This window comes from Pleurodeles waltl, chromosome 11 (genome assembly GCF_031143425.1).
Source record: "Pleurodeles waltl isolate 20211129_DDA chromosome 11, aPleWal1.hap1.20221129, whole genome shotgun sequence".
Lineage (NCBI taxonomy): Eukaryota > Metazoa > Chordata > Amphibia > Caudata > Salamandridae > Pleurodeles > Pleurodeles waltl.
The window spans coordinates 927108827-927135107 of NC_090450.1; the positions used below are offsets into that span (position 1 = coordinate 927108827).

Genomic DNA, 26281 nt, shown 5'->3' on the forward strand with positions numbered 1-26281 from the left:
ATGGCTCTGGTGGAATGACCATGCAGACCCTCAGAGAGTTTCTTTTTGGGCAATGTGTAACAGATTTTGATACAGAGCGAAATCCATGCCACCTCCTCTGTCTGGACTCCGACACACCCCACGAACAGTTGGCCATTCACCTGGAGCACTTTTGTGCAGTTAAGGTGAAACAACAACGTCCTTTTTTGGGTCCAGCCAGTGGAGTAGCTCCTATTCCTTAGTGAGATGAGGCAGAGCGTAAAAGGTAGGCAGAGTGATGGACTGGCCTGGATGAGAGAGAGCTGCCTTCAACAACACAAACAAGACCGAGGTACTTATCCTAGGCCCCCAACCCAACGCATGGATCAACTTCTGGTGGCCACCCACCCTCAAAAACCCAAACCCCTGCCAGCCAGGCCCGCAACTTCAGAATTGTCTTGGACCGCGACCTCAGAATGAACCATCAAAACAACGCAGTCACCTCCACTTGCTTCCGCACCCTCCGCCTCCTACGCAAGACCTTCAAATGGATCTCCCTCAAGCATACAAATACTGTCACACATGCCCTTATCACCAGCAGACTGGATTGCGGTAATGCACTCTACACCAGAAACAAAAAACTCACCCGCAAATTGCAAAACATCCAGAATGCCGCCGCCAGATTGATCCTCGACCTACCCAGACACTGCCACATTTCACAATACCGACGCACACTGCACTGTCTCCCTATCGAAAAAATTTATAACTTTCTAAAATCTCACCTACGCACGCAAAGCGCTCCACAACACCGGACCTGTTTACCTTAACCAGCGACTCAACTTCCACGTGCGCAACAGGACCCTACATTCAGCCCAGCTCTCCCTCGCAGAAGTACCCCGCATCAGGAAAACCAGAACAGGAGGACGCTCTTTCTCCTACCGCGCCACCACCACCTGGAACACCATACCCATACCCATCCACATCAGACAAACCACCTCCCTCCCAAGCTTCACGAAGGAACTGAAGAAATGGCTTTTCTTACCCACCTCCAGGACATGCTACCCGCCCGTGCCTTGCGACACCAACGGGTGAGTAGCTGCGCTCTATAAACTCTGATTGATTGATTGACTGACCTACATGAAAGGGAGTGACAACTTTCGGAAGGAAGAAAGCTCTAGTGTGGAGGACCAGCTTGTCCAGGAGGATATTGATGTACAGAGGCTTAGATGACAATGCCTGGAATTTACAGAACCTCCGGGCAAATGTTATTGTCACTAGAAAGCTTGTCTTTTTGGTGAGGAGCCCGACAGGGCAGTGGGGAAGGGGGTTGAAGGGACAGCCCAGTAGAAAAGTTTAGACTAAATTTAGGCCCCACTGTGGCATGATGAAGGGTCAAGGTGGGAACACGTGATAAAGCCTTTCAGAAACTCATGTACAACAGGAGAGCTTGAAAAGGATGGCTGATCTTGCAACCACAGAAATACCAAGATGGTACAAAGAAAGCCTGGGCAAAGAAGCTGGGCAAGAGGAAGCGTAAACAGAAGGACCAGCAAAAGGTTAGCTGAAAGGGCACCAGCCTGTTCTATGCAAACCATGCCACAAACCTTCTCAAATGGCATGTGTGTACTGTCTTGGTGGAAGGATGCCTGGCTGCCAAGAGGACGTCACAGACTTCGGGTGGAAGGTTGAAAGCCGTCAGTTGTCCTCTCTCAATCTCTATGCATGAAGGCAGAGCGCTGACAGATTCAGGTGAAGAATCCTCCCCAGATGCCACTGAAAATTCCCCCCCAAAGGAGCAACCCAACTGAAGCACCACTGGTCATGCTCAACAGGTCAGAGTACCAGACTCTTATGAGCCTAGTCCAGAGCCACAAGGATGACTTTGGCCTGGTCATTCCTGAATTCCTTGAGAACTCCTGGCAAGAGTGGTATAGGCATAAAGGAGTACAAGAGGTGTGAGCTCTACATGAGATGAAAAGCATCCATGAGCGAAAGTCACTTTGGAAAGTCAAGCATGCAAAATTTCTGGCATTGAGCACTCTCTGCAGCGGCGAACAGATCTAACCAAGGCTTTCCCCACTACTGAAAGACTTAGCACTACATCTGGATGGAGACCATTCATGATCTGCTAGGCATCTTTGCGGAGTTTGTCTGCTCTGGCGTTCAGAGGTACCACCAGGTGTTGAACCACCTGGGAAATGGTCTGACATTCCAGCCATGTCCAGAGATGCAGGGTCCCTTGAAAAAGGGTCCAAAACCCCAGCCCGTCCTGTTGGTTACAGAACCACAAGGCAGTATTGTTGTCCACAAACACCTGCACTAGCCTTCTCTTGCTGGAGGGTAGAAAGGCTTTCAGTGCCCAGAGATCCAACAAGTTGATGTAGACTCTGGATTCTGCCAGAGACCAGTAGCCTCCACCTCTCCCAGATGGCTGCTCCAGCCCAGGAGCGATGCATGTCACTACTGTCAAATTTGGTTGGGAAGTGAGAGGGGTCGGTCACTGACCTAATTGTGGCTTGTTAACCACTACTGCAGATCTTTTGCAATACCCTCCAAGATCTGTATCATGTGGAGATTTATATGATGCTCCACCCACTGGAACCTCAGGGCCCAATTGCAGAGTCTGCATAAGCCAGCGGGCATGTGTCACAAGCAGCATTCATGAGGTCAAGCAGCCTCAGAGTCAGTCTCACCGGAATCCAGGATAGAGGCTGAAACATAAGCATCACAGCATGAAAAGCCACCTCTCACCTTCTGGAAGAATAGTCCCAAAACTGCAATGTATCCAAAACAGTGAAAGAAAGCATCTGTGAACGGGTCAGATGTAACTTCGGCATGTTGCTAGTGAAACTCAGAGAGTGCATGAAGTCCGCAGTAGTCTGGAGGCGGAAGACGACTGTCTAGGATGAGCCCATTTTCTGCAGCCAGTCAATCATAGGGGAAGACTGACAACCCTGATCTCCGCAGATGAGCTGTAACCACTGCCAAGACCCAAAGAGCACTGGTTGGGCCAAAGGGGAGCACAGTAAACGGAAAGTGTTCATGACCTACCATGAACTGCAGATAACGTCTGTGGGCAAGCATGACGAAGTATGCATCCTGCAAATCCAACGCTACCATCAAGTCTTTCGGGTCCGAGGCAGACAGTGAGAATAAGCATTTTGAATTTCTCCTTTTTCCAATAAGAAATTGAGGGGGCACAGGTCTAGGGCAGGACTAAGGCCTCCGTCATTCTTGGGCACCTGAATGCAGCAGGAATAGCAGCCACAACCTACTTCTGATGCCAGCACCCTCTCCATGGCTACCTTTGCAAAGACAGCTGCAAGTTCCTGGCGGCGTAGGGAAATATGATCCTCCGTCAGACGTCACATGTGGGTGACACTGGTTGAGGGGTAGTCACGAAGCAGAGGGAATAGCCCCGAACGATATGGAGAACCCACTGGTCGGAAGTTAATGACCTCCAGTGGTGCAGGTGGTGGGTATCCTGCTTCTTATTTGGTACCAATGATGGTAAGAGGACGAACAAAAGAGGGTGGGGGGTGAAATAGATATGTGGACTGTCCCGACCTCTGGCTCCCCGACGCATGGAGCCTGTGCCTACTGCATCCTTGGTCATACGGGGACTGGGAAGCTTGTGTGCCGTGGTGGCTGGGTGGGTAGAGTTGCAACTGGAAACCACTTCGGTGGCCATGAAAGAAGCAAAAGGCGAACAGGGGTTGGTGAGGCACCACAGAAAGGCCCAAAGATCTGGCTGTAGCTCTGCTGTCCTTCAAGTGCTCTAGTTTTTAAAAGTTTTTAAAGTCTTGCTTCGGAGAGCAGGGCAGGAATGGGAAGGATTGCATGGTGCAGGAGGGTTGGTGTGGGGGCACGCAGAGTTATAGGTGGTGTTAGGTCAAAATACAGCAACTCTAGGGAGACATCAGGGTTCTTTTGGAGCAAAAGAAAATGATATTGCACTAACCTAGTCGATCAAGCGAAATCATGCCAAGCATCAAATCAAATCATTAATATTTATAAAGCGAGCTACTCACCCGTGCGGGTCTCAAGGCGCTAGGGGAAAAAAGGGGGGGGGGGGGGAGAAAGAGGGTTACTGCTGCTCGAAAAGCCAGGTTTTTAGGAGTCTCCGGAATGCGGAGTGGTCCTGAGGCTGGTGGGGAGGGAGTTCCAGGTCTTGGCTGCCAGGAAGGAGAAGGACCTCCCACCCGCCGTGGAGCGGCGGATGCGAGGGACGGCAGTGAGCGCGAGGCCCGAGGAACGGAGGAGACGGGTGGGGGCGTAGAAGCTGAGGCGACGGTTGAGGTAATCCGGTCCCTTGTTGTGGAGGGCTTTGTGTGCGTGGGTGAGAAGTCGGAAGGTGATCCTTTTGCTGACTGGGAGCCAATGCAGGTGTCTCAGGTGTGCGGAGAGGTGGCTGTTGCGGGGTACGTCGAGGATGAGGCGGGCCGAGGCGTTTTGAATACGTTGCAGGCGTTTTTGGAGCTTGGCGGTGGTCCCAGCAATAGAGGGTGTTGCCGTAGTCACGGTTTTTCTAGTGTCGGCGGGGATCCAGCGGAAGATCTTGCGGAGCATGCGGAGGGTGAGGAAGCAGGCGGAGGACACGGCGTTGACTTGCTTGGTCATGGTGAGGAGAGGGTCCAAGATGAAGCCGATGCATAGGAAAAAGATTATGTCTACTAATATATAATACTTTTGTAAGTTGCATACTTAGTTGGAACACAAATGGTACGCGTTCCACACCTAAGATCAGATATAGTCGAGGAATTAATTACTCTGAACCCCCATCTTCTTTGTGTTCAGGAGAGTCATATCGCAATTTGTAAACGTTATTATACCCTTGCTGCAAGAGGGATCAACATTCCAAAGAAAGGGGCTGGCATTATTCTCCAGGGGGAAAGAATAGGTTAGCCTGATGATTAAGTTGGGTAGCTCAGGGAGATGGCTGATCAGTTGTAGGAAGTTGTCTCTGTATGCACTATTTCAAAGTAAGGAATAGTATGCACAGAGTCCAAGGGTTCCCCGTAGAGGTACGATAGTGGCAAAAAGAGATAATACTAATGCTCTATTTTGTGGTAGTGTGGTTGAGCAGTAGGCTTATCAGAGGAGTAGTGTTAAGCATTTGTTGTACACACACAAGCAATAAATGAGGAACACACACTCAGACAATTCCAGGCCAATAGGTTTTTGTATAGAAAAATATATTTTCTTAGTTTATTTTAAGAACCACAGGTTCAAGATTTACATGTAATACTTCAAATGAAAGGTATTGCAGGTAGGTACTTTAGGAACTTTGAATTAGCAAAATAGCATATACAGTTTTCACATAAATCACATATAGCTATTTTAAAACTAGACAGTGCAATTTTCAACAGTTCCTGGGGGGAGTAAGAGTTTGTTAGTTTTTGCAGGTAAGTAAACCACCTACGGTGTTCAAGTTTGGGTCCAAGGTAGCCCACCGTTGGGGGTTCAGAGCAAGCCCAAAGTTACCACACCAGCAGCTCAGGGCCGGTCAGGTGCAGAGTTCAAAGTGGTGCCCAAAACGCATAGGCTTCAATGGAGAAGGGGGTGCCCCGGTTCCAGTCTGCCAGCAGGTAAGTACCCGCGTCTTCGGAGGGCAGACCAGAGGGGGTTTTGTAGGGCACCGGGAAGGGAGACAAGTTAGCACAGAAAGTACACCCTCAGCAGCACGGGGGCGGCCGGGTTCAGTGTGCAAACACGCGTCAGGTTTCCAATGGAAATCAATAGGAGACCAAGGGGTCTCTTCAGCAATGCAGGCAGGCAAGGGGGGGGCTCCTCGGGGTAGCCACCACCTGGGCAAGGGAGAGGGCCTCCTGGGGGTCACTCCTGCAATGGAGTTCCGATCTTTCAGGTCCTGGGGGCTGCGGGTGCAGTGTCTTTACCAGGCGTCGGGATCTGGGAAGCAAGAAGTCGCGGTCAGGGGGAGCCTCGGGATTCCCTCTGCAGGCGTCGCTGTGGGGGTGGGAAGGGGGGGGGCAACTCTGATTACTCACAGTCTCGTAGTCGCCGGGGAGTCCTCCCTGAAGTGTTGTTTCTCCACAAGTCAAGCCGGGGGCGTCGGGTGCAGAGTAGCAAGTCTCATGCTTCCGGCGGGAAACGCAGTTGTTTTAAAGTTGCTCCTTTGGAAACAAAGTTGCAGTCTTGGGTGAACAGAGCCGCTGTTTTTGGGAGTTCTTGGTCCTTTTAGAGCAGGGCAGTCCTCTGATGATTCAGAGGTCGCTGGTCCCTGGGGAAAGCGTCGCTGGAGCAGTGTCTTTAGAAGGGGGGAGACAGGCCGGTAGAGCTGGGACCAAAGCAGTTGGTGTCTCAGTCTTCTCTGCAGGGTTTTTCAGCTTAGCAGTCCTCTTCTTCTTAGGTTGCAGGAATCTAGTTTCCTAGGTTCTGGGGTGCCCTTAAATACTCAATTTAGGGGTGTGTTTAGGTCTGGGAGGGCAGTAGCCAATGGCTACTGTCCTTGAGGGTGGCTACACCCTCTTTGTGCCTCCTCCCTGAGGGGAGGGGGACACATCTCTAATCCTATTGGGGGAATCCTCCATCTGCAAGATGGAGGATTTCTAAAAGTCAGTGTCACCTCAGCTCAAGACACCTTAGGGGCTGTCCTGACTGGCCAGTGACTCATCCTTGTTTTTCTCATTATCTCCCCTGGACTTGCCGCCAAAAGTGGGGGCTGTGTCCAGGGGGCGGGCATCCCCACTAGCTGGAGTGCCCTGGGGCATTGTAACACGAAGCCCGAGCCTTTGAAGCTCACTGCTAGGTGTTACAGTTCCTGCAGGGGGCAGGTGTGAAGCACCTCCACCCAGAGCAGGCTTTTGTTTCTGTCCTCAGAGAGCACAAAGGCCCTCACCACATGGGGTCAGAAACTCGTCTCAGCAGCAGGCTGGCACAGACCAGTCAGTCCTGCACTGAACAATTGGGTAAAATACAGGGGGCATCTCTAAGATGCCCTCTGTGTGCATTTTTTTTTATAAATCCAGCACTGGCATCATTGTGGGTTTATTATTCTGAGAAGTTTGATACCAAACTTCCCTGTATTCAGTGTAGCCATTATGGAGCTGTGGAGTTCGTTTTTGACAGACTCCCAGACCATATACTCTTATGGCTACCCTGCACTTACAATGTCTAAGGTTTTGCTTAGACACTGTAGGGGCATAGTGCTCATGCACCTATGCCCTCACCTGTGGTCTAGTGCACCCTGCCTTAGGGCTGTAAGGCCTGCTAGAGGAGTGACTTACCTATGCCACAGGCAGTGTGAGGTTTGCATGGCACCCTGAGGGGAGTGCCATGTCAACTTAGTTGTTTTCTCCCCACCAGCACACACAAGCTGGCAAGCAGTATGTCTGTGCTGAGTGAGGGGTCCCTAGGGTGGCATAAGACATGCTGCAGCCCTTAGAGACCTTCCCTGGCATCAGGGCCCTTGGTACTAGGGGTACCAGTTACAAGGGACTTACCTGGGTGCCAGGGCTGTGCCAATTGTGGAGACAATGGTACATTTTAGGTGAAAGAACACTGGTGCTGGGGCCTGGTTAGCAGGGTCCCAGCACACTTCTCAGTCAAGTCAGCATCAGTATCAGGCAAAAAGTGGGGGGGTAACTGCAACAGGGAGCCATTTCTTTACATCAGTTGTCTTGGGAACAGTAGTTAACAGGTAACGGTATGTATGATTTGTGCCACAAATGCAGATGTTTCTACAAAGTTTAATCTCCTTGGCGAGCTCAGTACATGGCAGGACTCAATTTTCTTGTGCAAGGATTTTAACTTTAATAGTCACTGGGGTGTGGATTCGACAACATTTTTGGAATTGAGTCAGAGGCGCACGAGAGAGTCCATGGAAGCTATGAAACAAATTCTTAAAACATGTTCTTTAAGAAATCTGGCAGCCCTGTTGGGGAGCTGACCCTAGTTTTAGTTTTCATTCAATTTCACATGGAACATCCTCTCCTATAGATATGTTCTTTGCAAGTTACAGCATTCTACGCGTCATTACTATTAAATTAAATCCTAGGATTGTAGCAGATCATAACCAATTGTTGTTTCTCAAGTCAAGTAAATTGGTTATTGCCACATACCCACACCCATGGACTTTTGATCGTAAGTGATTACTGGACCGAATGTATATTACTTTTATACATTCTGGTCTAAGCAAATTTGTTATCAATAAAGGTTCAGCAAACCTACTAATGGTTTTTTGTCCATGACCAGATTACTAGCTATACTGTTGGGTAAGAAAGAACAGCTTGCTGTGGTAAAGTTACAGATGAAACTTCTCCAACTGGAAATGCAGTATTCACTTCGACTTCAATTGTCCAGCTAGTGCCTCTTACTTTTTTGGACAACTGACCACGTTGTGGATGGTACTCAAGAAAACGATCTGTGACAGGGCCTGTTCTAAGTATCTGTCAAAAATGTTGCCGTGTCAAGAATAGTGACGAGACGGGGCCTCTACTGATCAACTAAAAGAACAACTATTTGGTATTGGATAAAAGAGATGCTACTGGCAAAACTGTTACAGGCTGCTCGGATATATTTTGAAGGCTTTCATCAATTTTAATCCACTGCTTATGATTATTGCCAGACAACTCAGGGTATAATCAACAGCTGTCTTCAGAAAGTAAGGCTTAATCAACTCACAGTGGTGCAGGGGGTATGGCTGAACACCACAGAAGGGGTTGAAATAATATCAACAATCAGCAACAGGTAAATCGGTATGACAGTATTCTATCCTGACAGACCTTTACAAGCAGCTTAAAAACATGATTCCAACATTGAGGCAACATTGTCCCCAAGGAGAGCATGCACCTCTATAGCAGTCTTTGTAACTGCAAAACAATAAAAAAAAAAAAAAAAAAAGAATTAAGATCTACTTAACTGTGGCTCATACCGACCTATATCACTAATAAATTACGACTCAAATCTATATGTGGATATTGTCTAATCAAGTAGCTGTGGTAATAATGTTATTCATTTATCCAATGCAGCACAGATTTGTTCCCTCACAGAACACCACCTCCCACATACTTTTAACTATATCAGTGATGGATGACATGAGAGTTGAAAGCCCCGCTGGGATGATCCTGTTTGATACTGAAAAAGCATTTGACAGTGTCTCCTGGCGGTACCCTTGAGGAGCTATGTCGGACAAGGGGTTTGGGTCAGGTTTTAGAACACTGAGTAAGTCGCTTTACTCTTCTTTAACTGCCATGATCATATTTATGAGAACACTTTCTGAAGTAATCTAAATTAACCCTGGCACTAGGCAGGGACGGTCCCTATCCCCACTTTTATTTGCTCTCTCTATTTAGATCATACATTTGGGTATTCAAATCATTTGCATCACTTCAATCTTTGAGGCAGCATCAATGGGAGGTCAAGCTCTTCATATATGCAGGTGATACTGCAACCTTAATATCATCCCCTACAACAGCACTGCAGCTACTGAGCATGCTGCTATGGCATTTGGGAAAGCTTCAGAATATAAATTAAGTAAGGAAACTATTATTTCTCTTTATGAAGAAGCACTATACAAGGAACCTCCTATATTTAGAAAAAGGGATACACTGCATCCAAGTAAAATCAGTACATGTAACATTATTAAAATGGTAATCTTGCCACTGTACCTCTATCTATTTAGGTCTATTCCCTTGTATCGCTACAGTAAACATTTTTTTTTTTTTTTTTTTTTTTTAAGTTGGAAGCTGCGGGCAGAAATTTATAAGGCAATTAAAAAAAAACTCGATGTGGTGTAAGATATCTGAAGCTTCCCCGTAGTGAGGGACTGTTTGCACTTCCATCTCTCTGGAACTACTACATTTCTGCATTCATTTTAAGACTTTCCAGAGCTGGCCAGCTTATTCCCAAGTACCAGATCTTTCCTCAAATGATTATAACTAGCAAAGGTTTGACTGATGCAACCCATTTCAAACATACATGGTTTAAAACTCTTCTGGTATAGCATGCGGTCTGGCAAATTATATCCAAACTGCTGGTCATTTACCAATGTTTCATCAATTTACTACTCTTGGGTATAATCCCATTCTTCTGCAATTTTTGCAGGACATCTATCTGTAACTGTTGGAATGGGTCAACTTTTTGACCGTTGGGTCAGGTTTTCATAAATGGAGTTTTTCTCTCTTTTCAGGAACTAAGTAATGAATATCTGGTCCCACAACTGGATTTTTGAATTACAAGTAAGAGATTTTGTATTGAGTCTTCCTTCCAAGAAAATGAGCATGGATAGTAATGGGTTTCTGTATAGCTTTGAAGTATCAAGACATTTTAAAATTCATACTTTTTACTTAATTCCGGTGGTCCAGAAGGATACAACAAATACATTTGAGGTCTTGTTTGACAGCTGGTCATGTAATCTACATTCCAATGTCTCTCTTGCTGAAATAACGTGAACTAATCTGCTTGCCCAGGGTATTTTAAATGTCTCTAGGTTCAAGACCCCACTCCTTTAAAAAAATATTGTTTAATCTATACTATACATTTAATAAATTGCATTAACATGGTTTAAGGGAAACATCAAATTGCTTTAGCAAGTCTGGTGCAGACATTGAACATATTTTCACAACTTGTGATATTATTCATACTGGTGCAAAGTTTTCAAACTGATAAATCGACTCCTGAAGACAGATGCTAGATTGGACCCTAAAATGTTGTCAGGACCTTTTTCTTTGCTATCACTTCTGCAAGATTGGCAATTGCCTGGGCATGGTTTCCGAAAGAGGCCCCAGATTCTTTATGGCATGGATTAGTATTCCTTTGTGGGTTGGAACTGGCAGGCAGTCATACAAAATTATCCTGGGTGCGGTAAGCCAACGAAAGGTTTGGAGCTGGTTAGGCAGGGACAATCGGATCTCATACCTGGTTACGCATTGGAATTATGTAGGAAAATGGTTGCTAGGTTTTACTGACTCTACCTTTTTACAGCTACTGAATTTCGATGTTGGATTTTACCTACACGTGTCTGATGGTGTAATTTGTGATTTATAAGTTAAGAGGATTTCTAGATATTTAAATTGTTTCAATGTAACTGCTTCACTGAAATGACATCTTTTCAATAAAGAAAAATAAGATTAGGTAAAAAGCTGCAAGTGTATTGTCCGTCTGTATAAGCAAAGCCACCTTTTACTGCTGGAAAAAAAAAAACGCCTCAATAGATGAGTGGCGGATCTCAAATCCTTTAGGCTGATATAGAATGAAATTTCGTTATGGGGCAAAGTTTCTTGTGCTATAAGATAATGTACAAGCACCCTTTTTATAGCCTTACAGCCTGCCGTAGCAGGCAATACCAACCATTAAAGACCTGCTCCAGCATCCCTTTAACAAGAGATCAGGACTTTAATGCCAGTGTAGCCCAGCTACAGAGTGCTATAAGGCTACTAGAACACTCCGCCACTAGAAGGCAGAATGTTCTAATAAATGACACAAAAGCCTCACATAGCATCAGGGGACTGAAATCCCCTTGGGCTCCGTGAGGCCTTCGTTCACAGCAAATGCTGCAAAACACATTGGAATGTTGGCGATCCGAGCTTCTACCAGCCATTAGAAGCCTGGAGGACTCCGTTGTCTTCAATGGTGCTCCCAACATTCCAATACTCTAAAACATTTGGATCATGACATCTTGGTGAAATAGAATCCATTTCACAAGATTCTTCACAGTGCACCACCATCGGGAGATTTGAGACTGAAATGCAATTAGATCGTCCAGACATGGATATAGCGGATTTACATGGGGGTAAGGGTAGGGCACTAGGTAGATGCAGAAAATCTTGGTTCTAATACGGTTCAGATTTGACAAGCAGATACCTTATGAGGGGTTTGTGGGTTACTATGCAATCAACTAGAGACACCATATTGTGGAAGCATAGTATTGGTATCTCCTGTAGCTTGATTAGGACCTCTTAGGAAGGGGTGGGAGGTGTTTTCAGAGGGCTGTTTGGAATATTTGGTGAGGATGTGACCTCTACATATGGTGGGACTCCAATGACAGCCAATAATGTATTGGGTGCAGAAGACCCTTTTAAAAGTTGCAGTTCTTGTAACTATGAGCTGAGTGGGAAGCTGGTGGCAATGGAGCTAAAGCCACAGATTCTTCCAGCAATGTTCTCAAGTGACATGCATGGCGGTAAAAGATTAAAGATACAGAGGCAGGACTGAAATAAGGCAAGTAATCGAGGGAATACTCTAAAACAGAAGAGTGTAGAATCCTCATTGTGTTTAACTTCTTCATCCAGTCAGAGTGACATATAGATTTATCATCCTCTAAAAGAAGAATTAACCAAGAAGAATTAACCAAGGTGGCTCAAACGCATGAAGAGGGAGCCACCCCTACCTTAAGGCTACTCAAATCTCCTAAAAACTGAATACCAGTGAAGGCATCAGTATTCAAACAAGCCGGAAAAATCAGTCTTCTGTCTGTCATTAACAGCTCTTCTAGACAATTTCTGGCAATAAGGACTTTCAACCTGAAGATGAGAATCAGAGGGACAAATAAACCAGGTGTTGTACGGCTCTGTCAAAAAAAAGAATAATTAGAAAGGTTGCATTTGGTGCTCCAGAATACTACTTTCATGAACCAGGAAAAATAAATTGAACAATTGTCAGTGCTCTGGCCAAGGACCCTGCACAATGGCAGGCCAATTCAGAGATAGATCCCTAGGTTTGTTCTTGGGGAAAATATTGGATGTCTTCTAAATATTTTGAACTGAAAAGCCTGGAGATGTGCTCCCACATTCAAGCCCAGCTGATTAAAAGCCTAAAATAGACTACTCAAAAAAAAAAGTCACACTCCTTTCAGTTCACAGAAAAACATTTCTGAAAAGATAACTCCTTTCTCTTACGGCTGCCAACTAACTTCCACAGTTCATTCCGATGTCCTGAGGGGGACAAAATGCTACACAAAACACCAACATGAAATTGGAGCCAATGACCACGAAAGACAAATATAACCAAGTGAAAGAGTGCAAGTAGTATATCACACTGAAAACGCACAACTTCTAAAGGTGGAGTGGGAAGGGTTTACAAATAAACACTACTAAATGAGGTGCAAATAAAGAGGAGACATACAGAACTGGTAAAAAAAGTAAAAGCTACTTCTGCATACACAGAAATACAAGAAAGTTGAAAAAAACAATTTGCAGCAATGTAAAGAACCACTAATTTTACTACAAAATGCAGTTAATATTTTTCAGTTTAACACGGTAACCAGTATCACTAGCAAGGAACATTAAGAACATTTTGGCGAGTGAAGCGTGAAAAGAATCAGTAGCGTGACTGCCCGTTGAAAATTCTAAAGATTACAGGACAGCATACAAAATAATCAAATACCAAAGTCAGCAATTGGGCATAATCAAACAACCCCTTTTAACTTAAGCTAAACCCACGTGATTGTATTGTACAAGCTCACAAAATACATTACAAATACCAAAACGTTGCTGGGACACTGGACAGAGAACACTTAGGGCCAGATGTAGCAAAGGGTTTTACCCATTTTGTGTATATGGGAAAATGTGTTCGTACATATTGCCCTTAGTGACTTATTACATAGCTGCAGAAAGAAGATGCTATAATTTTAACGTCCATCCTTCCCAGAATTGTGTGTTAACTACCAGGTAATTTAACCCAGATGAGTAAGCAAATACTACGTCTTCTTCACTTGCTCTACTCTATCACACCATCTCCGTAATTAAGCATTAACAATTAACTGAGAATTGCAAGTTCACATGTCCGAAAACATGCATGACCACAAATCTGTAATTTAATCTATACCACTTTGCTATTTGTCTCAGCACACTACTAGCCTGAAAGGCATGAGTGGTTACAATTATCCCTGCTGATTGTCCTCTGAAAAGCTTACCCATATGCTAGATTGGCAAAACCAGAGAAGGGCAAAACATGGACCACGAAACGCACAGGAGTTTTGACACCACAGAAACATAAAAGCTAAATACATAAAACCTTTACAAGACCTATGAAAGCAAAATGTAACTTTACCTGCTGACTAAGTGGAGTCGGTGATGGAGCTGTAAGGCCAACATCCAAAGAGTCACAATCAAATAGATCATTTGGGCTAATTCCGCTCTCGCTCAGAGCAGCAAGCAACAGATCTTGTCCCGGGTCCATCATCTTAAAACAAAAATAAATAAATAAAAATAAAATACAAAAAAACATTTACTATATTTTTCATTCACCTACCTCTTCCTACATAAATGCAGTAAACACAGGTCTGTTTTATTAGAGAAATTTAAGCATTAAAAAAAAGGAGAAAATATTTTTACTATTTAGAAAAGTATTAACTTTTTTTGCCGTATTTTTATTGCATTGTTGTAACGTTAACATTTGGCTCAGGAACTTAACTCTTGAGAAAAACAGACCAGGATTTTTCATCTTCAAAAGACTTTATATACATCCATAACTTTATTAAGCATGGACCTTACTTCAAGCTGAAGGCAGAGGGGCACATTAGCTCAGTATAACTAAATACCCCAAAACATTCAAGGGAAAAACAGTAATGTTTGTTGTGCTCAAATACAGAACTGTACTGCAGCTAAATAACAGGAAACAGATCAAAAAACAAAACAACCTTGAAATAACAGGTTAGGTCAGTCGCTTGGCTTGCTTGTGTTTTGGTTCAGAAAGAACCTGGCTTGGCAGTTCGTGTCGAACTGTTCCCATTGGAGCAGAACTAAGACTGATGTGCATGCATCTAGGTCTAATCTGAGGCATTATGGGGGGCAAAAGAACGATGGGTTGGAATACTACACAGAGTGACTGCTTGTGGTTCGAATTAATGCAAGCATCCTTCCACCACTTTGTGTGTTTAATAGGTCAGTCAGGCTGCCTTGTTCCTTCTTTTTCCACTTCCTAGTGTAAAAGTAAATTAGGTCTTCGTTTTTTCATTGTTTGGGAGTGGTCACAATTGCACTAAATACCTTGCAGAATGGCTATAGTTGTGAAGGTTTTTATGAAAGAACCTATATCACACTCACGGCCAAACATGTTTCTTACCCAGTCAATTTAAAAACAAAAGGTTGTACATGGTAAAAGTGCAAATCGAATGCATCATAACAATACTGAAAGTAATGTCAGTCTTTACGTTGCAGGTTTTACATAGGGTATAACTTGAATCTGAATCTTTGATGCGACATTTACTCATCTGTAATTTAAAATGCATATTCTTTCACGAGACTATTTGTCTTAAATTTAGTATACCACTCAACATTAAAAACAACTTTATCGTAATATATGTGTATAGTTCATTCTAAAATCACCATCATATGCACACTTTTATTACTGCATACTTGTGTATTTGTTATTTTTTTCCATTAATGGGAGTAACGCTCATCGTCCTCCCCAAAAACGCCGCTCTTTTTCAATTAAGATAACCCCACTTTTATGTTTCCTTATTCTCTGAGGTGTAAACCAAAACACATTTCACACACAGACACGTATTCACTCAAAAAACAAGAAGCAAAATTAAGTCTTGAAATGAGTGAAAACGAATGATTAAACAAAATAACACCAAAGTTATGGCACAGTTATGTAACTGACTTGCGTCTTCACCTCGCACTACTTAATACTTCACATAACATGTCATTCATAAGATGAATTAAGTGACCTCATTGTATGTCCGAATTGTCACCAATCAATGTGACAGCTTCTATATCCATCTCCTACTGGAAGGTGTCAGCATGCTACACCTAGAAGCCCGTTTGCATATATCTGTGAAAGAACCCACACTGAGTAGATATTATGCTCAAGACTGAGAAAATGCGCAAGGGCACGCATATCGCTTTCAAGACACTGTTGTTATCAATAAGAGCTTGGAGCCAACCTGTTGCTTACCATCTGTCGGCTTGCTTGGGACTCTTCTTTGCAGTCTTGTAATTAGTCACTGCAGGCCTAGCATAATTTCCATTCCTCTTTGGAGAGCAGGGACCAAGCACGGATTGATAAAATGCAATCAGCACCCGTTCACTGCTCCCTATGTGACTGAGGTACTCTTTTGTTCTTTAAGTTTTAGTGCCATGCAAGCAGGTGTGTGACTGGATAAACGGGTGTAGCAGGGCAAACAAAACAAGAAGCTTATTTTCTGTAGTTAACTTTCTTCTTTTTGCACTAGTTTTCTTTTGTTTTCGCTCACAGGCGCTGCCCTCAAAAGATGAGGACTGCCTTCTTCTAAATATCGTGAAGCAAAATTGTTTGTGTAATCTCCGAAATGTTGCTTTAACACTATCATGTAATACACCCCACTCCAGTCTCAAACCCAGACGAGTCCATCCCCCAGACCAGTCTATTCCAGTCTGCCCTACCCTGCTCCAGTCCATTCAACCCCAGTCACATTCACCCGCCTCCTAACCAATCCTCCCCAACCCCATCCTCCCCAACCCCCCCAACCCCATCCTCCCCAACCCCCCCAACCCCATCCTCCCCAACCCCCCAACCCCATCCTCCCCAACTCCCCCAACTCCATCCTCCCCAACCCCCCCAACCCCATCCTCCCCAACCCCCCCCCAACCCCAATCCAATCCTCCCCAACCCCAATCCAATCCTCCCCAACCCCAACCCTCCCCAATCCAATCCTCCCCAACCCCAACCCTCCCCAATCCAATCCTCCCCAACCCCATCCTCCCCAACCCCATCCTCCCCAACCCCATCCTCCCCAACCCCATCCTCCCCAACCCAATCCAATCCACTCCAATCCTCCCCAATCCCAACCCCAATCCTCCCCAACCCCAATCCCATCCCATCCAATCCTCCCCAACCCCCATCCCATCCCATCCAATCCAATCCTCCCCAACCCCCATCCCATCCCATCCAATCCTCCCCAACCCCCATCCCATCCCATCCCATCCCATCCAATCCTCCCCAACCCCAATCCCATCCCATCCAATCCTCCCCAACCCCCATCCCATCCAATCCCCCCCAACCCCATCCCATCCCCCCCAACCCCAATCCCATCCCATCCTCCCCAATCCCATCCCATCCCATCCTCCCCAATCCCATCCCATCCCATCCTCCCCAATCCCATCAAATCCTCCCCAACCCCAATCCCATCCCATCCCCCCAACCCCAATCCCATCCCATCCTCCCCAACCCCAATCCCATCCCATCCTCCCCAACCCCAATCCCATCCCATCCTCCCCAACCCCATCCCATCCCATCCTCCCCAACCCCAATCCCATCCCATCCTCCCCAACCCCAATCCCATCCCATCCTCCCCAACTCCAATCCCATCCCATCCTCCCCAACTCCAATCCCATCCCATCCTCCTCAATCCCATCCCATCCCATCCCATCCAATCCTCCCCAATCCCATCCCATCCAATCCTCCCCAACCCCAATCCCATCCCATCCCATCCCATCCAATCCTCCCCAACCCCAATCCCATCCCATCCAATCCTCCCCAATCCCATCCAATCCTCCCCAATCCCATCCCATCCCATCCAATCCAATCCTCCCCAACCCCAATCCCATCCCATCCTCCCCAACCCCAATCCCATCCCATCCTCCCCAACCCCAATCCCATCCAATCCAACCCCAATCCCATCCCATCCCATCCCACATCCCATCCAATCCAATCCACCCCAACCCCAATCCCATCCCATCCCCCCCAACCCCATCCCATCCAATCCTCCCCAATCCCATCCCATCCTCCCCCATCCCATCCTCCCCAATCCCATCCAATCCTCCCCAACCCCAATCCCATCCCATCCTCCCCAACCCCAATCCCATCCCATCCTCCCCAGCCCCAATCCCATCCTCCCCAACTCCAATCCCATCCCATCCTCCTCAATCCCATCCCATCCCCCCAACCCCAATCCCATCCCATCCAATCCTCCCCAACCCCAATCCCATCCCATCCTCCCCAATCCCATCCCATCCCATCCCATCCAATCCTCCCCAATCCCATCCCATCCAATCCAATCCTCCCCAATCCCATCCAGTCCTCACCAACCCCAATATCATCCCATCCCATCCAATCCTCACCAACCCCAACCCCAATCCCATCCCATCCCATCCTCCCCAACCCCAATCCCATCCCATCCTCCGCAACCCCAATCCCATCCCATCCTCCCCAACTCCAATCCCATCCCATCCCATCCCATATCCCATCCCATCCCATCCCATCCAATCCTCCACAATCCCATCCCATCCTCCCCAACCCCAATCCCATCCCATCCAATCCTCCCCAATCCCATCCCATCCAATCCTCCCCAATCCCATCCCATCCAATCCTCCCCAATCCCATCCCATCCCATCCAATCCAATCCTCCCCAACCCCATCCCATCCCATCCTCCCCAACCCCAACCCCAACCCCAATCCCATCCAATCCCATCCCATCCCATCCCATCCAACCCCAATCCCATCCCATCCAATCCTCCCCAACCCCCATCCCATCCAATCCAATCCAATCCACCCCAACCCCATCCCATCCTCCCCAATCCCATCCCATCCCATCCCCCCCAACCCCATCCCATCCCATCCTCCCCAACCCCAATCCCATCCTCCCCAACTCCAATCCCATCCCATCCTCCTCAATCCCATCCCATCCCCCCCAACCCCAATCCCATCCCATCCCATCCTCCCCAATCCCATCCAATCCTCCCCAATCCCATCCCCTCCAATCCAATCCCATCCCCTCCAATCCAATCCTCCCCAATCCCATCCCATCCAATCCTCCCCAATCCCATCCCATCCCATCCAGTCCTCACCAACCCCAATCCCATCCCATCCAATCCTCCCCAATCCCATCCCATCCCATCCCATCCCGTCCTCACCAACCCCAATCCCATACCATCCCATCCTCACCAACCCCAATCCCATCCCATCCTCCCCAACCCCAATCCCATCCCATCCAATCCAATCCTCCCCAATCCCATCCCATCCAATCCTCCCCAACCCCAATCCCATCCCATCCAATCCTCCCCAACCCCAATCCCATCCCATCCCATCCCATCCCATCCAATCCTCCCCAACCCCAATCCCATCCCATCCAATCCTCCCCAACCCCAATCCCATCCCATCCAATCCTCCCCAACCCCAATCCAATCCCATCCAATCCAATCCAATCCTCCCCAACCCCAATCCCATCCAATCCCATCCAATCCAATACTCCCCAACCCCAACCCCATCCCATCCCATCCTCCCCCATCCCATCCCATCCCATCCCATCCTCCCCCATCCCATCCCATCCCATCCTCCCCCATCCCATCCCGTCCAATCCTCCCCCATCCCATCCCATCCCGTCCAATCCTCCCCCATCCCATCCCATCCCATCCAATCCTCCCCCATCCCATCCAATCCTCCCCAATCCCAATCCTCCCCAATCCCAATCCTCCCCAATCCTCCACAATCCCAATCCTCCCCAATCCCAATCCACCCCAACCCACCCCAATCCTCCCCAATCCCAATATAATCCAATCCTCCCCAATCCCAATATAATCCAATCCTCCCCAATCCCAATATAATCCAATCCTCCCCAACCCCAATCCTCCCCAATCCACCCAATCCCAATCCACCCCAACCCCAATCCAGTCCACCCCAATCCAATCCAATCCACCCCACCCCAATCCAACCCCAATCCAACCCCAATCCAACCCCAATCCAACCCCAACCCTCCCCCAACCCTCCCCCAATCCAACCCCAATCCAACCCCAATCCAACCCCAATCCAACCCCAATCCTCTCCCAATCCTCCCCAACCCTCCCCCAATCCTCCCCAACCCCAACCCCATCCTCCCCAACCCCAATCCCATCCTCCCCAACCCCAATCCAATCCAACCCAATCCAACCCAATCCAATCCTCCCCAACCCAATCCAATCCTCCCCAATCCCAATCCAATCCCATCCCATCCCATCCCCCCCAACCCCAATCCCAATCCCATCCCATCCCATCCTCCCCAATCCCATCCCATCCTCCCCAACCCCAATCCCATCCCATCCTCCCCAACCCCAATCCCATCCCATCCCATCCCATCCTCCCCAACCCCAATCCCATCCCATCCTCCCCAACCCCAATCCCATCCCATCCTCCCCAACCCCAATCCCATCCCATCCTCCCCAACCCCAATCCCATCCCATCCTCCCCAACCCCAATCCCATCCCATCCCCCCCAACCCCAATCCCATCCCATCCTCCCCAACCCCATCCTCCCCAATCCCATCCCATCCTCCCCAATCCCATCCCATCCTCCCCAATCCCATCCCATCCTCCCAATCCCATCCTCCCCAACCCCAATCCCATCCCATCCTCCCCAACCCCAATCCCATCCCATCCCATCCTCCCCAACCCCATCCCATCCCCCCCCAATCCCATCCCATCCTCCCCAATCCCATCCCATCCAATCCTCCCCAATCCCATCCCATCCAATCCTCCCCAATCCCATCCCATCCAATCCTCCCCAATCCCATCCCATCCCATCCAATCCTCCCCATCCAATCCCACTCAAAGAAATCAGACACCAATTTAAAAAACAAGCATTTGCAATACCACGGGTCTTGCATTTGCTAGAGTTAGAGCTATTAGTGTTGTAAATTCCTAACTGGACTTTTACTTTTCATTTTCAGTTTATAGGGCAAGAAAACAGTTGACCTAAGTGAGCAGATTCAAAGTGTCATGGCCACCATGAGCATGAGCACGAAGGAGAGACACGCGGAAAGAGAAGTTTGTTCACAGTCAAACATATCAGCAACCGTGCAATTATCCATGTAACAGGTGCAGTCTACAAGGCAGTAACAAACCCACCCCAAGGAGGGACAAAGGTAAAGCATTTACCAATGATAAAAGGATTTTTGAAAGGCAAGCCCACGAGCGAGTGAGAGTGATGGGCATGCAGTGGGCGTGGTTAAAAGCCCACACGACTTACAACAGGTCAAAGTGCTTGCACGCTCAACCTAATAACAAAAAAAAATTACATAATCTTTGATACCAAGATGTAGGAAGTTGGCCATGTATATACTATCTCAAAGTTAGAGATAGTGTGCACAGAGTCCAAGGGTTCCCCTTAGACGTTGATAGTGGCAAAAATAGATAATACTAATGCTCTATTTTGTGGTAGTGTGGTCGAGCAGTAGGCTTATCAGAGGGTAGTGTTAAGCATTTCTTGTACACACACAGGCAATAAATGAGAACACACACTTAGACAATTCCAGGCCAATAGGTTTTTATATAAAAAAAAAAATATATATATATATATATATATTTTCTTAATTTGTTTTAGAACCACAAGATTCAAAGTAAGTACACTAAATGCAAGGTACTTCACACAGGTAAGTAGAAAACTTTGATTTAAAACAGTAGTACACACAGTTTAGGTTAAAATGGCAATAAGCTATTTTAAAAGTGGACACACTGCAAAAAAAAAAAAAAAACAGTTTGGGGGAGGGGGTGGGGGTAAGTTTGGTTAGGTGTCTCAGCTAAGTAAAGCACTTACACAGTCAGTCTCCTGGGCATAGGCAGCCCACTGTTGGAACCCCAAAGCCACTGTACTAGCAACACAGGGTCGGTTAGGTGCAGCGGTCAAAGGAGGGACCAAAACATATAGGCGCCTATGAAGAACAGGGGTGCTCCGGTCCTAGTCTGCTTAGAGGTAAGTACCTGCGTCCTCAGGGAGCAGACCAGGGGGTTTTTATAGAGCACGGGGGGGGGTGTATGACACACAAGCCCACAAAAGATCATTCAGAGGCACAGGGGCGGCCGGGTGCAGTGTGCAAAGCAGGTTTCGGGTTTGCTATTGAAAGCAATGGAGGGACCCGGGGGTCACTTAGACGATGCAGGCAGGGCACAGGAGGGCTTCTCGGGCTAGCCACCAACTGGGCTAGGATGAGGGCCACCTGCTGGTCACTCCTGCACTGGTAGGTGGTTCCTCTCGATCCTGGGGGCTGCGGGTGCAGTGCTTGGTCCAGGCGTTCGGTTCCTTTGTTACCAGGCAGTCATGGTCAGGGGGAGCCGCTGAATCCCCTATGCAGGCTTCGCTGTGGGGGTTCAGGGAGGTCGGCTCAGGGTGCCCACGTTGTTGTAGTTGCCTGGGAGTCCTCTCTGCTGTGTTGATTCCCCTGAACGGGTGCAGAGCGTGAGGCTCACGCTTCCGGCTGGAAGTGAGTTCTTTGAAAGTTGCTTATAAGTTGCTAAGTTGGTGCAGTTTTTGAACAGTGCCGCTGTTCTCGGGAGTTTCTTGGTCCTTCGGGTTCAGGGCTGTCCTCAGTCCTCAGAGGTCGCTGGTCCCTGGATGAGTCACTGTGCAGGTTCTTTGAGTCTGGAGACAGGCCGGTAGGGCTGGGGCCAAGTCAGTTGTCTCCGTAGTCTCTGTGGGGCTTTCAGGTCAGCAGTCCTTGTCGTAGGTTGCAGGAATCTGATTTCCTGGGTTCAGGGTCGCCCCTAAATACTAAATTTAGGGGTGTGTTTAGGTCAGGGGGGCAGTAGCCAATGGGTACTGTCCTGGAGCGTGGCTACACCCTCTTTGTGCCTCCTCCCTGAGGGGATGGGGGGCACTTCCCTATTCCTATTGGGGGAATCCTCCAAACTCAAGATGGAGGATTTCTAATGGTAGGAGTCACCCCAGCTCAGGACACCTTAGGGACTGTCCTGACTGGTGGGTGGGGACTCCTTGTTTTTCTCATTACCTCCTCCAGCCTTGCCGCCACTAGCTGGGATGCTGTAACAAAAGGCATGAGCCTTTGAGGCTCACCGCCAGGTGTTACAGTACCTGCAGGGGGAAGTGAGAAGCACCTCCACCCAGTACAGGCTTTGTTCCTGGCCACAGAGTGACAAAGGCACTCACCCCGTGTGGCTAGAAACTTGTCTGGTTGTGGCAGGCTTGCAGAAACTGGTCAGCCTAGCACTAGGAGTCGGACTGGTATTCAGGGGGCATCTCTAAGATCCCCACTGGGTGTATTTTACAATAAATCCCATACTGGCATCAGTGTGCATTGATTGTGCTGAGAAGTTTGATACCAAACTACCCAGATTTCAGTGTAGCCATTATGGAACTGTGGAGTTCGTAATTGACAGACTCCCAGACGATATTCTCTTCATGGCTACTCTGCAGTTACAATGTATAAGGTTTGGCTTAGACACTGTAGAGGCATAGTGCTCATGCAATCATCCCCTCAGTTGTGGTATAGTGCACCCTGCCTTAGGGCTGTAAGGCCTGCTAGAGGGGTGACTTACCTATGCCACAGGCAGTGTGAGGTTGGCATGGCACCCTGAGGGGAGTGCCATGTTGACCTAGTCATTTTCTCCCCACCAGCACACACAAGCTGGCAAGCAGTGTGTCTGTGCTGAGTGAGGGGTCCCCAGGGTGGCATAATACACACTGCAGCCCTTAAAGACCATCCCTGGCATCAGGGCCCTTGGTACCAGTGGTACCAGTTACAAGGGACTTACCCGAGTGCCAGGGCTGTGCCAATTGTGGGACCAAAGGTACAGTTTAAGGAAAGAACAGTGGTGCTTGGGCCTGGTTTGCAGGGTCCCAGCACACTTTCAATCATAACTGGCATCAACAAAAGGCAAAAAGTTAGGGGGTAACCATGCCAAGGAAGGCACTTCCTTATACAAGATCTCTGGAGTCAGGTGAGTACTTTGAGTTTTTATAGGTTTAAAAGTAGACTGTGGATTATTTTTTCCAGAAAGCTGCAATGCAATCCTATGGAGGAAAACAAAGGCAGCAATCCAACTAGAGTACAACAACTTAGGGGACCAATCTCCTGGACTTAAAGGGGTTTTAGAGCAAGGTCCAAGGCCAGACCAATGGGTCAACTCGGTGAGCTCTGGTGCTTCCGGGTGCACAGTTGTGCTATGGCACCTGGTGTCCCATTCAAATCTATGGGGAGTGGTCTGGTTACCAAGTCGCTATGGTGACGGACAGCCCAGGGGAACCCACGTTGTCAGGTCAGGGGACCCGCTTCAGGGGTTTGATGTTGGGTGGGTGGGGGGAGTGGGGCTTGGTCAGGGTTATCGACCTTTGAGGTCCTCAGGAATGTAGGGACACAGTCAGTCCACTCCTCCTCAGGCTTAGGGTGCAGGTGCAAGGGTGTCTTCTAGCGTCTGGTTCAGCACTGGAGTTCATCACAGTTGCAGGGGGGTCCGCAGAAACGCTCTGCAGGCGTGGACTGGGGGCGCAGTCGGACCAAGCCAACAAGTGGCCTTAGGTTTCACAAGGCGGCAACGCGTGGGACACTCCTGGTTTTTTTTCTCCTGGGTCCAGGGCAGACCGGTGCAGAGGTGCTGCCAAGGGCGTCTGGTTTCTGCCTCATGGTCACTCGCGGTTGCAGGGGATTGGTAAAAACAGTCTGCAGGCGCTATTGTGAAGTCCACAGTGGGTGAGCACAAGGTGGGCTTCTTTTCTGGAGGGCCTGGTGGCCACTCTGACATCGCTGGCCCACTTCAACACGGGCTGGACAGCTCGGGTGCAGTGGTTATGTCTGGCGTCAGGTGTCTGGCAATCCCAGTCCTCTCAGGGCTTTCGTGGGTGCCTGCAGGGGAGTTCCTCCTGGCGATCGATGAATCGCTTGCAGCTCTCCCAGCTTCTTGAAGGATGCAGCAGCAGGACAGGACAGTTGCTCCTCAGGGTCAGATGCAGAAGGCAGGCCGGCAGGGTTGGCACCAAGTCATGCTCCTCAGGTCCCAGGTTCAGCAGGCTTCTTGTCCACTCTTGTGTCCAGCAAAGATAACAGGATCTGGTAACAGGGGATCTCCAAAATACTCAATTTAGGGGGTGTTAAGGGGAGTGAAGGGCAGTAGCCAATGGGCTATTTACAGTTTGGGTCACTACACCCCATAGAAGACCACTTTTTTGTGGGGAGTGGGCATCACCCTAACCAGAGTTCCTAAATTCAACCACATGCAAGATGGCGAGGGGGGAGGGGCTGGCATCTTCCTCCGAGGAAGGCCAGTTCTGCATATCAAAGGCAGTGGACTTCTTTGAAGTTCCTGTCTTGGAATGCAGGTCATCCTGTTGAGTGATGGGCAACACCATTCCGGACAGGCTTTTGTTTCTGACCTCTCGCAAGAGGAGGCTCTCTCCCTGGAAGGTCAGATTCTCGTCTGTTGGTGGTAGGCTGGCCAGAACCAGTCAGTGAACTCACCAGCAGTTGGTAGGTTTTTCAGGGCGCGCCTCTAAGGTGCCCTCTGGGTGCATGTATTAATAAATTCATCACTGGAATCAGTGAGGGTTTATTAATACGAGATGTTTGATACCAAACATCCCTAGGTTCAGAGAAGCCATCATGTAGCTGGAAAACATGTAGTGACCACTGTCCAGCATATGCATTTAAAACTGCTTCCCTGAACACTTACCATGACTAATAATCAACAAAGAAAGTAGGGGCATATTTGCTCATCCATATATGCCCTCACTTATAATATAATGCACCCTGCCTTAGGACTGAAGGCCTGCTGTAGGGGTGGCTTTTTTATTTATTTATACAAATTTACAATAAAACAGCAACAATAGCCCGGGAGCTGGGGACACAACAAGAGGAGGCCATCAGTGTGCACATAATATCGCAAGGGAAGCCAAGACAGAACCCTTTAAATCAAAGGATCCAGCATGTCCAGTTCCGCCAATCCGATCGGCCTCCCTTATATCAAACAAAAGCAACAACGTGAAGCACACCCCTAGAAATAATCTGAATGCGAGAGCTCTCCAGGCACAACTCAATACCAAACACAACAACATACAAAGGAAGGTGGTAGAGCAGACTCAAATAGCAGGATCATCCAAACATCATATATTACACAGGAAGGGACAACATCTAAAGCAAGCGACCATGGGTGCATCCATGAACATATATCCAAGTCTTCCCCAGTCAGCCTTGGGACTCCAAAAAGGCACGGAAGGGGGCCCACAAATTGACAGCTGCTCCTGGCAAAACACAGCACCACATAGCCAATCAGACCTCTGCGGAACCCGGCCTCACCCCCAGCACATCGCCACTCTTCTCTTCGCCAGCAAGAGCAACATGCCTACCAGACGCCTCCACTTTGACGGGACCCTATCCAGCATCCCAAGCAGCGCCAACACTGGGGAAAAAGGCAGATCCAAGCCAGTCACACTAGCTATCACATGCATCTCCTCTCCCCAAAAGGAGCGCACCTCTCCACAGTTCCATGCCAGATGTAGAAAATCTGCGTCCGGGGCACGGCATCGCTCTCAATACGCATCATCCCGGAACCCCATATCACGTAGACCACGAGGGGTATAATATAAACGGTGTAGAAATTTAAAATGTATGAGCCACAGCCTATATTTAGGTGACAGGGTTCTCATCTGTGCGCAGCAGCTTCTCCACATAGCCTCAGTAATA

At 48.0% G+C, this 26281-nt stretch overlaps 1 protein-coding gene across 4 annotated transcripts in view; it reads right to left on the reverse strand.

Moving 5' to 3' along the window:
• SBNO1 (strawberry notch homolog 1) overlaps positions 1-26281 on the reverse strand; it is a 1077952-nt gene that overhangs the window by 999674 nt on the left and 51997 nt on the right. For all 4 annotated transcript variants that reach the window (XM_069214997.1, XM_069214996.1, XM_069214993.1 and 1 more), the window contains exon 2: positions 13969-14100. In XM_069214997.1, coding sequence (XP_069071098.1) covers positions 13969-14100 — 132 coding nt within the window. The remainder of the gene's footprint in view (positions 1-13968; positions 14101-26281) is intronic.